This window comes from Lolium rigidum, chromosome 3 (genome assembly GCF_022539505.1).
Source record: "Lolium rigidum isolate FL_2022 chromosome 3, APGP_CSIRO_Lrig_0.1, whole genome shotgun sequence".
NCBI lineage: Eukaryota > Viridiplantae > Streptophyta > Magnoliopsida > Poales > Poaceae > Lolium > Lolium rigidum.
In genome coordinates this window covers 100,288,148-100,302,931 of record NC_061510.1, presented here as the reverse complement: position 1 = coordinate 100,302,931, position 14,784 = coordinate 100,288,148, and the positions used below count along the sequence as shown (strand labels likewise).

General features: G+C 46.4%; 1 protein-coding gene across 1 annotated transcript; it reads right to left on the bottom strand.

The window, feature by feature from the left end:
• Positions 1-684: 684 nt before the first annotated feature.
• Positions 685-13,839, bottom strand: LOC124695255 (probable protein phosphatase 2C 37). The gene is made up of 4 exons (XM_047228122.1): positions 13,546-13,839; positions 13,092-13,403; positions 12,888-12,996; positions 685-1,004 (listed from the first exon to the last, which is right to left on the bottom strand). Exons 1-4 carry the CDS (start codon positions 13,837-13,839, stop codon positions 685-687), a joined length of 1,035 nt encoding a protein of 344 aa, XP_047084078.1.
• Positions 13,840-14,784: the final 945 nt, after the last annotated feature.

Genomic DNA, 14,784 nt, shown 5'->3' with positions numbered 1-14,784 from the left:
GTGTTAGTTGTTATTCTGTCAGTTTCGACGGCTAGTGTTTTCTTCAGTTAGTGAATAAACAAGCTGACGCAGTCGTTGATTCCGTTGTTTGGTAGAGTAGATCGGCACCGTGTGATAACATTGTGGGATGGCACGATAATGAAGCGGACCTGGCGACGAAGTAGGGCGATGAGCAAGGAAAGTTGGGATGACAACGCTCACTTCTCGGATCATGGCCTGAAGTTTCATTTCAGTTAAGTTTGTAACCTCTCAATTAATAGAAGAATAGAAGAGAAATTTTTGAAAGTTACACAGCACCAAATCATCGGGTGCACTATTCATCCGGGGGCTGGGTGTGTGAACTTGTTTTTCTTATATCGATCTGATGCGACATCATGAGTCAATAAAAACGCCTTTTATAAAAAAACATAACTGACAGCAGCATTAACTTATGTCACTTGCAGTCATGCTTGTTTCCAGTTATAAATCTAACTTGTTTCGTCCATCCATATTACTAGAGATGTTGCCCAGACTCTTTTGGCCGAACATATATAAACCCAACCAACTGTAAAAGAACTAGCTAGGGAGCTAAGAATCCAAAGAACAGAGGAAATGTCTCGGAGATATATCTTTGCAAAGACTGCGGAGAGCTAAGCTGCCTATCAAGTCTAAGCTGCATAGGAGATGATGATCTGATCTGCCTAGCTAACCCATCATCTTCAGATCAACAACGACCACGCTGATGTCATCTCGGCTGCCCCTGGCGAGGGCGAGCCTCGTGAGGACGATCGCAGCGTCGACACACCATTCATCTTCATCTGGTCCGACCAGTGCGCTGCCACCGTACTGAGCGGCTTCATTGCTCATATCTTCAAGGCATTCCCAGGCGATGTCACAGGCCACCTGGTTCGAGACCGCGTCCCATAGACCGTCGCTCGCGAGGATCAGGCAGTCGTCCTCCTCCGACCTGGTGGTTATGGTAATCTCTGGGTCACAGATCACTGCAGGCTTCAGGAGCCTGTGCCCTGCGAGTGTAGTTCAGTGTCAGCATGAAATCAAATACCGGAAGCATCAGAACAAATAGTATGTACTAAACAAAAATATAACTGTTCTAGAAATGAACAAACTCCGTAAAATAACTGGAATATATGCTATTTCTCTTTTGAAAATATGCAGGGGAACAACGCCCACATATCCATCAAAGCAAGCAAGTACCCTGCTCAAAAAATATTTCATAAGCAAAGAAGAACGTCCAAATGAACCTTTATTTGTGTTTTTACGGTATGAACCATCAATATGCCATCAATGATAATACAACAGTACATAATAACATCCTTGCTAAAGGTAACACTGATAAAAGGATAGGAGTTCACCTTGACCAAACGAAAAAATATTTTCATAAGTATAGTCGCCAGATACTCAGGGTTTTACAGATAATATCTTCAGTAATTCCAAGTAAGATAAAGTATTCCTGCAATCTAGCTGTTCAAAAAACTTGCCGAAAATAGACCTGCAAGGGAAGCTAGCATACCACTGAACAATTCTAGTAACAATGTCATACATCAAATTTTTTGGTGTCTATCGGAAATGCACTTTTGATCCCATATGCATATGCTCCCTTTTACCCAAAAAATGAATTTCAAAATATTAAAAATTTCAGAGAATTTTCTTAGCCCGCATATCTGCATATTCTACATCATCACTTATAGTTTCATAGTAAAATGATATTCTTGTATTTTTTGCACAGGCCACATAACAACTCGCTTTTTCTTGAAGCAACTTCATGAACACGAAATGATGTTGAGATGTACGCGTAACATTTTACTTTGGATTTTTTGATATTTTTATGCGTTTAAAATGTATTCTAAATAAAGGAAGCATATGCACTGAGGAGCAAAAGCACCATGTCCGGTGTCTATTGGCTACTTACTATAAAAACGAAAAATTAGTAGTAACTACCAACTAGGTAGGTGCAATAGCATACTAAATTACATAGCTCTAGGTACCGCATGATGTGTACGTATTTCGCATAGTCGGGGATCCTATAACTTCAATTCAATAAGTATAAAGCTTACTGTTTGTATGACATGGTAAGCAGATCAGTCATGATTAGATTTAGCTAACAGTGGTGCGCCTAAGCTCACAGGGAAATACATCAGAAAACCACCAAAAGCAAAGGAACAAACCTAATTTACATGGACAACCAAGCCCAAATGCAGATTTAGAGCAATATATGTCAACGCAATGTGAAATCATTGTTTTAGGTGATTATAAAAGTGAAAACATCTGAATTTGCAACCATTAGCATTTCTTGTTCGTTAAGTTGACAACCATGCGATAAATAATGATAAAATAAGAAATCCTTAAAACCCTTAAGAACTAGACATGCTAGTGTGGTTCCATAGCTGATTGGAATAAACTTTGAACAAACATATTAGACTTCTTATAAATATAACAAAGCCAAGGAATGCTTTTGAGTAGAAAGATCAACGATTGTTAGATAATTATGTCCTAAGAAATTCCTTTTTGATATTGTATGATGTTAACTACATATAGGATATGTGGTTTTGTTCATTGCTACCACTCATTCCACCATATGAACATTCATGATAGCACATCCAAGGGGATATGTGGTCCTTCAATGGGTTCGAAACCTCACTCTAGTCGGCCCTGAAGGCGTCTTCTTCTCCTTGTAATGGCCAATTTTGATCCACAACATTGGAGGGCGGGGGGGGGGGGCAACTTCGAGTATTTGACTGTGTTAGCTTGATCCAAGATGCTATCCCACCCCGTTAACATTTCCTCTAATGGGCAAGTAAGGGTGACTTCTTTTCTGCTTCTAGGATGCCTTCTCCCAAAAGCTCCCTTCTCTCAGCCTCTTTTAGAAGCATGTCTCCCAAATTTGTTTAAACTTGTAAATTAGTCTTACCGAGCTTCTGGGAGAAGCCCTTCTAGAAACCGAAAAGAATTGGGCCTAATAGGATGTGAGTCCTCATTTTCATTGGCCAAAATTCGTTAACATACAATATTTCTACTTAATCAGATGCTTCCATTCAAAATTAGTCCTTACAAAAAGTTTATTGTTGACTCGGTGCATTGTATGCCCCTAAGAGATTCAAGTGAGGGGGTGTTAAAATATATTGGCCATCCTACTTCATAATCTTAAAATTTTGGGTAGAGTAGTTAGGTGCATACGTTTCCATACGGTAAGAAAACAAGACTTAATTTCTTTTTTTTCGAGAGTACGCGAACGCGTACCATAATGTTATAGAAGGTAGAATAAGATTTACAAGCATGTCCCGAGTGCGAACATAAGGGACAAGAACTCCACAAACACAAACGCCTACTCTATCGCGGCATCAGTGACTCCCCTACGTTTCCATACGATAAGAAAACAAGACTTAATTTCGCACGGTCAACAAACTACTACTAGTAATAGTTACGGCCTATTTCGATCCCACATCCAGCTTAAAAGGCCCTACATGTGAGGAGAGTGTCCAAATTTATTACCCAAACTTCTTCATTAGCTTATCTGTTTGGGTAAAATGGTTAGGTGCATTACATTCATAGACAACACGTGCCTATTGAACGCCCAACTCAACTGACTATACATATGTTGGTTATATCAGTAGTTTTATTTCAATGCAGCGACCTAGCTTTGTGCGTAAACCAAATATTGGCATGAGCATCAAACTTAAAGAAAATAATTCTTATATGGATTTTTAATTTGGCAAGATATATGGAGAGAGGAATAACACAAATATTTAACATGGGTGTCTGAGTCAATCAGGGATATAAGGTTACAAGTTTGCTCGAATTGTCATTCTATCATGCGATTATAAGACTTAATGATCCAAACTGAATGAATTGTCTCTACGATTCTAGCAAATAGAGTACATCATATTATGAATCGCACAATTATGATCTACGATTTGTGAACCTGCCATAGGGGTTATGATCCGATTCAGAATCACGATTTTGAGAAAATTGCCATGTTAAAGCGGCTTAGCTCCCCATTAGCGGGACCGAGGTGCAAGACACTACCTTCATCGTAACTGGTACAAAGCATTTAGAAAAATTAATATAAAAAGAATCATAATGTGGGGAACATTTTTAGTCAGGTAATATCGAGGACTTCGAGATGGCCTAGTGGTCTAGAATTGTGGTGGTGCATCTTTGTAAACTTGGGTACGACTCTATGGAGGTGCTTAATTTTGAAATGTTTATTATTTTGTACTATAGTTTCTCCTTGACACAATATGCCACGTTGTTACTCCCCATTAGTACATGTTATTATGAAAGTTACTATAGATGGCACAATTGATTGTTTAGTACTAAGGACTTGGAGATAGTCTAATGGTTGAATTGCACTAAGCGCATCTTCATCGGTCTAGATTAGGTAGTTCATTTTGGAGCATAAATTATTGGGTCCTATCATCTCCTCTTGACGCGAAATTCCAAATTATTGCTCCAATGGTATATGTGGTGATGAAATAAACGTTTGAAAGTACACCATATGTGGCCAAAGATGACGTGATGGGAGAATCCATCTTCTCCTTGGGCCCACTGAAGGCGGATAACATTCATTCAACGTAAATGATCAACTCATCTCCACTTAGGTTTATATCAATATAGGGAGAGATCCATTCCCTTACAGTCTGTTCAGCAGAGAAGTGCACAAAATGTTACAAGTTTCCATAGGTAATATACTTTGTGTTCACTGGCGAGGTGGACACAAAGTGGAAAAATAAGATTACATGGGAGCATACTAACTCAATCTCATCTAGTAAAGATGATTCTCTCTATGTCATTCTCCTTTGCATCATAAACCATTTAGGTCGACCACAGATGAAACACTTTTCTCCTTGGTCTTAGGGGGGCTGAGGCAGTGTTGCCTACAAAGCTCAAGTCCGGGTCTTCCCGGGTGCGACCTTACAACAAGGCCGCCCAGGGAGAACGAAGAATCAACAACGTCAACTTCCTCGAGGAGGTGCAAACCCCAAGGACCGTCAGCGACTCCACAAGCTTTCACATAAGTCTGGAGAGAACCTGAGCAAGTTTATGCAATGGTTCTTTCAAGTGCTACACACTATACCCAAGATCATTCCAGAAGCCATTGTGTCCGCCTACCATGTGGTCACCTGGGACCCTCGTACGAGGGAGAAAAATAACACGAGAGATCTCGACACCACTTCTGAGTTATTTTCTCTGGCAGATAAATGTGCCCGGGCCGAGGAGCACGCCTCCTACCCGGGAAGCCATGGACAAATACAACGACTCCACCAAAAAGAAGACCAGCAAGCGCCAGCCCGTGAAGAAGCCCTGGCGGTGGAACCGGAGCCCAATAAAATCAACACATCTGAAGTAGTAATCCTGACGAAACCCATTGCCCTTGGAGATGCATACTATAATCACTTGAAATATTGTTGACACATGTTCACTAGAATCTCAATAAATTAGCTTTTTAGCATCCCTTCTTCATTTCGATACGATACCTTCGCAGTCTCCATATGTATTTCTCTCTCTTATGAATCTTGTAACCTTTTTAATTGAGGTATATGGATTCAACTATCTTTCAATCTCGGACATTCCCATTCCAACTCCGATGAGATGCATGGCTTAACAGCTATGCGATCATGGTCTTATGAGGTAGATGGTGGAAAAATTGCAAGGGAAATGTATGTTGGAAACCATATGTTACATAGAATTGTATGCGGTTATATTTCGTGAGAGAGATCCCTCCCATTTTGAATGTGTATAGGATAATACAACCATATGTTATTATTAACCTTTCACCAATCCCTATGATAATCCTATACAAAGATAGTAGAGAACAATAGTGAGTGTTGTCATGTTGGCCTACGACCCGCCTCCCGTTTTCATCTTACCTTAGTAGACAAGTAAAAGAAATCATTTTGGGAAACTATCTCCATATGGTTATAAACCCTTCCACACAGTAATGTGACAAATAAAAGTACATAGTGGAATGTCTTTGTTGTCTGGTAAGATACCAACTTATTGCATATATACTTCCAACTTTTGTTGCTACCATGCATATGTAGTCAACCACAATATGTATGCACGTAGCTCCTATGAGTTTCACGTAATTACATACACACAATTCATATCCATGCAATGAACCACCTCCATATATTCTGTCAATCCTCTTAGTCATTGTCTCCCCTCTTTGTTGGCCCTACAGGTCCAAATGTTCATCTCTTTTCAAACACAACATGTATAATCACCCTTGATCTATCGTACTATCCTTGGCATCGTCACTAGATGAACCATACAATATATATGTTTCATGGCCCAAAGCATAGATCCATAGTTTATGTTGTGCAAAGAAGGGCTGATTGGATAAATTTCGGTTCAGACAACCAACATATCAATAGCATCATGATAAAAATAATTATTGAATCCATCCTGATTAGCTAGAGCAAATGGAAGGAAATAAACAAACCCTCGATCTCCCTCAAGATTCGAGATAGAGTCTTATCAAGCGCCAAAAGATACTCATAACAAGAGCTTTGGGAGCATAAAACGTCGGTATGCAGACTTCTACCATCAACAAATATACTTCTCCAACATATGGTCTTTGTGGAAAACTAGGTGTTGCAATGACATCAATGAGCCCAATCCAAAAACTCATGAAGATAGAGACATTGCTCCCTAAGTGAGTGTGTTACACCCCAACCACAATGGGCTAGCAGTGGTTATCTTCAATAGCTCTCTGGGATCTAGGTTGGCTCCACGGACAAAAGCAAGTCTTTCTAGCACACTTTATGATCACTTATGCGCAGCGAGGAAAAATTCTCATGAGATTACTCATCCCAAATTTCCCCTAGCCAAGCACGCCCAACTAAGAGGTTCATTGAAGATGATATTCCAGAAATAAAGATGCATCTTGTTAGTATGAGTAGTGAAACAATCCTTTTAAAGCCTTAGGTTGGGATGCCACATACATCCCCTTCCCCTAGAAGACCAACACAACACAGAACATTTCTTCTTGGCACATTTCCATGTGTTTAGTGGTGGCACATGCACCATATGTTTATGCCCCATACCAGAACACATCCATGTTCTGCGATGGTGGGACCTCATACCAAATGTAACACCCCAGCCACTTACAGCTGGCGGTGGTTATCCCTTGTAGCTCTCTGGGATCTAGACTAGACTCATAGCCAACACATTTATTTCTAGCACACTTTGTTCTCACACATGGGCATTCCGCAAAACTTCACATGAGGGCATACATCCCAAAATCCTATAGCAAGTAGCGGAGATGTACTTTGGAGACCTTTCATAAAATAAAATGCATCTTGTTAGTATGTGTTGTCTATTAGTCCTTTAAAACCTTGGTTCGGGATGTCACAAGTTATAGATACATCCTCCACGCAAAGGAAAATAATGCTAAATATTGAAGTGAGATAGGACGAGCCACAAAATATTGTGTGTCAAGATATACTTGTCTGGAGAGAGAGAGAGAGAGAGAGAGAGATAGAAGACCAAAGAGAGGAGGCATGAAAAGAGGGGATCTGTTAGCGAGAATCATCGACATAGAGAAGGAGGTATATTCCAAGTGGCACATCACACCCTGAAGTGCCTTATGCACTTCACGGTGGATAACATACCAAAAATTAATATGATGCATCAACACCTACCTGCCAAATTATTTCAATATACATACCAAGATTTACTCACACTTACCATTTCAGATAAAACACATATACTTGTCAGCCGGTATGGGAAGCCACGGCTAGCAGCAGCCTCATTGTCTCCAGACTGGTGACACAAGCGAATACCTCATTGAAGTCGATACCTTGACGTTGTGCATACCACTTGGTGATAAGTCATGCCTTATGCTTGACGATCTGCTCGCCATGTTACTTTTTTTTTTACTTTGAACACCCAGTTAGGACAATTGCATGGTTTCATGCCGGAAGTGGAGTTAATTCCCACATGTCATTGTCGAAGATCATTTCTATCTCATATTGCATCACTCGTTGCCATGTCGCATCGGCCAGCGATAGCTCCATTGATGCAGGCTTCTCGGCCACCGTGAGGCACAATCCACTTTTGTCCCATTCATCGTCGGCGTACTTTGTGTCCGGTATGACGATCCCATGGATATCACTGGTCTTCATAGGATGTGTGGGAGGCAGTGTTGGCATAGGGACAACATGCAAAGTCGAGGGTGGTAGCATGGGCGTGTTGTCATGAGCGCGCATGAGGTTTTTATAGTGACGCCAGTGCACTTCATGGGCATGTGTGGCATCACCTTGGCCACCGCATCTAGCAAAGGTATCGTGGGGTTGCTTTGTAAAGACATCTCCTTTTGGATGCGGCTCGCCATGTCGTAGACAACACTGAACCACGACTGTAGATCGATGCCGGTGTCCGTGCTCCACGGCCATGGTAAATCCTCTTTCGAAACGACATCGCGCATGACAGACAACTTTTTCGCGGCTAGATCACGTGGCAGAACTTGGAGCCGTCCTTGTAGCCGATGTACAACATCGTCTTCAAACGATCAACAAATTTGGCGACGTCGAGCCCAACATTCTTCATATGGGGATGTACCCGAATGTCTCCTGGTACTGCATGTTTGACTTGCTCCCCTTTCATGCATCATACTGTGTGCATCAGTTCAGGCTCCTCGTTGGCGCGTGCTTGAGGATGTGCACGTCCGCACGGCCTCTCCCCGGAACACAGTTGGCATGCCCATCCTCTTGAGAAATCTCCGAGCTATCTCAACGACCGTCTTGTTCACCACCCTATTTTGTTTTGGAGAGTATGGAGCAGTGGTGAAGTGTTTCATGTTGTGTTCTTCGCATCAGAACCTCACGAACTCGTTTGATTTGAACTCACTACCGCGGTCATCCTAGAGCGCGCCCACACGCATACCGTTGTCGTTCTTGGTGTGGGCTTTAATCAATTTGATGAAACCGAGTGCTTCGTACTTCACACGGATAAATCCAGCCACATGTACATAATGTGATCATCCACGATCAACAAGAAATACTTGCTGCTTCCAAGTGCCACCAGGAAGATTGGTCCGCAGAGGTCGTCATGCACGAGCTCCAATCCACATTGCACAAGGTATGTTGCATGTGGGAACATGGTTTGGTGTTGTTTGCCGATGGTATAGCCCTCTCATAATTGCTCCATGCACGTGATGATAGGCATGTCCCAAACCATGTGCTTGGCATCGAGCTCGTATAGGGTGCAGAGGTGGAGGTGGCTGAAGCGGGCATGCCACATCCGCGCCTGGCCAGGAGGATGACTTGTGCCACCTTCTGCAATGTGATGGTGTAGAGGCGGTTGCGCATCTATGGTGCTCTGCTGAGCAGCTGCTGACGTTGATCGTAGATGCACATCGCGTCGTCCTCACCATCATGTAGGCGATCTCATCCACTTTCCCAAGATTGATAATGTTGGTGTTCATCGTCCCTACAGGTGAACATGACCACGCTCGTGCCAACGATCTAGGCATGTGTGTTGTCACCGAGACATACACTACCCCTGACAGAGTAGTAGATCATCGTCAGCCATTTTTTGCAACCCGTCATGTGGTTGCACGTGCCGTAGTCCAGGTACCAGCGTTCGTCTCCCGTCCCCTCTTGGCCTTGCGCCATTCCATAGCAAAGTGCCCCTACGTGGTGTAGTGGTGGCATGTGCCTTTCTTGTGCTCCCGGGATCCACCACCGGTACCTCTGTTGGACGACGCATTGTCCTCATTCTAGGATTTTTTTCTTGTCGTTGGGGGACTTTCTGCCACCGCATCCATGATCAAGCTGGCGTTGACATTCTTCGCACTCCTCCTCAATAAGGAGAAGGCACCCGTTGCTAGGCTCGACATCATCCCCCTCCCCGCTCCTTGACCATGGCTAGCCACCCGATTAGCTCCTCAAGGCCAGGACATGGTATTCTTATCAAGCATGGACTAGAGTCTAGATGGATGCAACCATCTTCTTGTACGAACGTAGCATGCAGGGCAACGGTTTGTCACCTGCTTGTACTTGGTGGCAGGATCATTGAGGAGCTCAAGTTCGTTGGTGATGGCGGTGAGGCGCATACCAAACGTTCTTCGATGCTCTCACTAGTATCGGCAGGTTGTTCTTCCTCTAGGTCTCTCCATTCCAAAGGAATATTTATTCGTGGAATATAGCCTATAAGACATTAACAACTGGCTCTCTAGTATTCTATCATCAAGTTTTTCTATTTACATCATAAAGTTTGCGGGTATAAGTCTCATTGGCCCTGAACGCGAGCTTTCCAAACTCGGTATGGTGCGCATGCGCCTTCTCCTCCTAGACACGCTCGATGCCCACAAGCATGGTCTTTAGTGTGTCCCACACCACTTCCTCCATCACCTTGAGGGACGGTGTGCGCATAAGCTCCATGGGCACTCCGCTCAGGATGGCATAGAGCGTGCGCCGGTCATCGTGTGGATCACCAACACCGGTGTTCACTAAGTCCCACAAGTTCACCCCATGTTGTTGCACCTTCATGGGGAGAGCCCACTCCTCAATGCGTGAGAGGAAGGTTGTATGGGGGAAATAATAAGAAGATAAGGTGGGCCTGGGGGATGCCACTATACCACGCGCAACGTGTTAACCGTGCAGGTGGTCACCACTGAGGGAGAAATTGTGAAAGTGTGCCTGAAACAAGACGCTTTATGAGAAAGTGTGCCTGAAACAAGACGCTTTATGAAACAAACTCCACGACAAAAGAATGCATCAGCTTTGGTCCAACTAATTGAGAATGCCAACATATAGGATAGTGACAAACAAGAGAGAGACACTGGCCAATAGCTTGTATTTGCCAAACCGAAACAAAGAGGAGGGGGGGGGAGGGGGGGGGGGGGGGGGGAGGGGGCTTGATGCAAGCTTGCTACTTTTCTGTCTTTCTCTTGTTTCTCTTATACTGTAATAGCTAACAAACTTAATCAGAAAATAGGACCCGATCAGGGTTGCGCCATCCCACGACACCCTGATCGTGCTCTAAGTGTGCCATCAAGACCGTGCAAGACGTGACCCAATCTTGATGCTGATCTAACTAACCTAGCTGAAGGCTAAGACTAACAACTAACAAGCCCGTGAACCAGTCCCGACGCTGCTCCACAATTATCTCACGAAACTGAACCTAAACCACCAAGAAGTGAATAGTGTTTTCCGACAACAGGATTACTGAAGCTACTTCATAGATAACAAAGCCAAGAGGCTTGTTTTGTTAGGGCATCTCCAGCGGCGCGATGCAAACGGTCGCTGAGCGACCGTTTTCGTCCGCCGTGACCGGAAATGCGTCGGGGGCCTGTTCCAGCGGGGCGACGCAAAGTGACCGGGCCGTCCGCGGAGACGCAAACCTGGCCCAAATATGCGCCAGGTTTGCGTCTCGGCGGACGCGCAAAGTGTCCGCTCGGTCCTCGCGCGGGCCCGCCTGGCAGCGGCACAACTGCTTCGTCTTCCGCGGTATTACTTCTGGGCGGCGCGCTGCAGCCTTTGCAGGGGCCGCGTTAATGGCGTGCCTCGGCTTCCGCGAGTGTGCGCAGCTAGTAGGCGTTGCACTGGCATGCCATTGAAGGCGAGATGGCGTCGGAGCCTTAAAGGGACGCTGCCGGCGCCCATTTCCCCGACCAAAACCATTGACAAAATCCCACAGTAGCCACCACGCGGACGCCATGGGGAAGAAATGCTGGCCGTTCCGGAAGACGAAGAACGACCAGGAGGCTAGCGGCTCGCGTTCCGGCAAGAAAGCACGGGTCGGCCGGTACGTCCGCGTTGACCTCGCTCGGCAGCTATGGGAGGAAACCCGGCCGGTACCATGGCCGGACGCGAACTTGCCGGGAGGGGGCTGGTACCTGAACTCGCGGCGCGTGCCGGTCCCCCCGTGCCGCGCTCGGGCCGAGAGCGGCGGGACGAGGTGCGGCGCCGCCGCGCGGTCTTGCCGCCGGATCTGCGGGAGGATCCGGCGTACGCGCTAAACTCCTACAACTGGATTTCATTCGGGGCGTGGGAGTTCGACGCGCGGCGTCGCGCTTCCTACCTCGCCGACGTAGACTACTTCGAGCGCGAGATCGCCGCCGAAGAAGAAGAGAACGACCACGAGGACGCGGACGAGGACGGCGACGAGGACGAGGACGGCGACGTGACCATGCCGCAGTACGACCACGACGACGACGGACCGGCGTGGGATCCGAAGAACCAGCCGCCGGACATTTCAGAGGAGGAGGCCATTGCCATGGCACTGGCCAAGAGCGAGCAGGACGAGCTCAACGAGCTCGCTTTGTGGGACGGGCTCGCAATCCAGCTCCGCGAGTCAGCGCTCGCGCAGGGGAGGCCGGCGACTCCTCCGGCCACGCCGACGCGTTCCAACGTCCGCGCTCCGCCTGCTGCTCCAGCGTGGGATCCCTGGCCACAGCCTCCTGCCCGTGCGGCGGTACCTCCTCCACCGCCGGCGTACGAGCTTCCATGGCCGACTCGTCAGCGACGACGACCAGTAGACAACGCCTATTTTAGCACCCCTTTCTGGATTTTTTATGTCCTTTTTATTATCATGTAAATTATGGCGTATGAATGAAAAAAAAATTATGCGTCGTGCCGCTGGAGCCACCCCCGACGCAGACGGACACCCGGACACTTTCGACCATTTGGCCCGACGCAAACGGACACGACGCGTCCGTTTGGACGTCCGAAATGCGTAGCCGCTGGAGATGCCCTTAACATAAAAAGGCGCATGCCATCTGGGAACACAACGTTCGTGTTGTGGCATGGCAGCGCGGCTGCGTTCGCTCAACATAATTTGTCATGTTTAATTGTCCTGACCAAATCGACATACTACCTGCACAACAATACATAAATGCATAATGTATAGTAAAGCAAGGCATGGTGTATCTGTGTATGTACCTAATGCCCGCGACATGGCAAGGATCCCCCTCACACGCAGCTGCCCGTCGTAGTAGAACACCGTGTCACCCGACGCCGCGATCCGAGCCCTCTCGTCTGGCCGATCCAGCTGCATCCACGCATCAAGATCAAATTTGGACAAGGTGAGAAATACAGTAGACGACATGATGCATGCAGTTAATCCCTGGCAGCTAGCTCGATCACCTTGTGGTCCTGGGACAGCGGGATGGCACCGCCGGCGCGGCACAGCACGGCTCGGGAGTCGCCGCAGTTGGCAACGAGGATGAAGTCGCGGACCAGGAGCGCCACCACGGCCGTGGACCCCATGATGGTGCCCCCCGACTCCAACGCCCCCAGCGCGTCCGCCCGCTCGAAGCTACGCTTCAGCGCCGCCTCCCACGCGCGAAACTCCGCCTCTTGGTCCTCCTGCTGGTGCGCCTCCCGGTAGGCCGCTGCTGCGACGGCCAGCTCCTCCGCCAGGATCACGTGCATCTGGTCCCTGCACAGCGCCGCCACCTGCAGCCCACCACGTTCCAAGGAAGGAGATCAGACGTGTACATGTAGTGTAGACGTGTCGAGCACTCCAGCTGGAGTTGGCGTGGAAGGTGCTGTGCTGGAGTCTGACCAAGTGAAGGGAGGTGAGGTTAGGTCAGGTTACCTCGTGGCCGCCGTGGCCGTCGAAGACGGCGAAGAAGTGCATCTGCGAGCCGTCTGCCCAGACGCAGAAAGACGGGCGCAGTGACAGGGCGTCCTCTATGATCTTCCGGCCGCGCCACATCTTCGACACCGAACCGAACGCCACTGCCTCAGAAGGCAGCAGCGGGTCCACCACCATGCCGGAGAAATCTCCTTCATCGGCGCTTCCCAGTGACCCCTCTGAGGATGCGGAGTACCCGGACAAGCTCGGTGTGGACACGGGGGAGTGCTCGTTGTTGGCGCCGGCGCTGGCCATCACTACGGATCGATCACGCGCGGCAGCAGGTTGAGCACGACGAGCGCGGGTCCGGAAGCAGCAGAACATCTATGGAGAGAGATAAGAGTATAGGTATAGAAGAAGAGAAACTGATACGCCGAAGGAAGAAACTGAAGGAGAAGGTGGAAGAAGAAAACAAAATCCTGCCACTCACTCTCTCGCTAAAAAACGGAGAGCGGGCGCTTTTTGATGCTTTGAGATACGTGTAACCACGTGAGTACGTGACGTATTAGTCTAATTTGACTTTAAAACCGATCCTTTTTCCTCGCTTGTGTCACGTTTCGATAGAATGGGCAGCAAGGCGGGACCCACGTCGGTCGACGTGGCGGGGGTGCCAACACTAAAGGTTAATGATGATAAATTAGTATACTACTAATAAATACCTTAATATACGGAAAATTAATGATATCCTCGTACAGACAAGGTTGGAGATAATATGCAATTAATTGATGGATAATGAAGAAAGATATAGATTGTATCCTTGCATAGATAAATGTGAAAAATAGTACTCAATCAATGCATATAAGACTGCTCTCATAGTGGGAGTAACATAGCTAGTAACATCACAGCGTCTGCAAGACCCATTTCGCGTGACATGGCATGTCGATAAATGATAGTATTAGAGAGTGAGTATCGTAATTATGCTATGTTACTATAACATCACACACCCCAAGGCATTAATGAGTCTATAACATAATAAATAAACAATGCTTGACATCACATATAAGTTATTATCCACTATGAAGATAGTAAGCTATACTAGTAACATAACATTATATTATTAGTAAAACATTTTCTCACAATACGAACCCAACGATACTAGTGTTACTAGTAACATCATATGCTCATATGTCGGGACCCATTCAAGTCAGGCGATGTGGGGGTGGTAGTATTATGGAGTAGTATCATAATTATGTTATATTT

Excerpts from the sequence above, each read along its gene's own strand:
- LOC124695255 (XM_047228122.1), bottom strand. The coding sequence starts at position 13,839 with ATGGCCAGCGCCGGCGCCAACAACGAGCACTCCCCCGTGTCCACACCG. Across the intron at positions 12,997-13,091 it reads CGCTGTCCCAGGACCACAAG|CTGGATCGGCCAGACGAGAG; the intron begins GTGATCGAGCTA and ends GCGTGGATGCAG. Across the intron at positions 1,005-12,887 it reads TGCCATGTCGCGGGCATTAG|GGCACAGGCTCCTGAAGCCT; the intron begins GTACATACACAG and ends CTACACTCGCAG.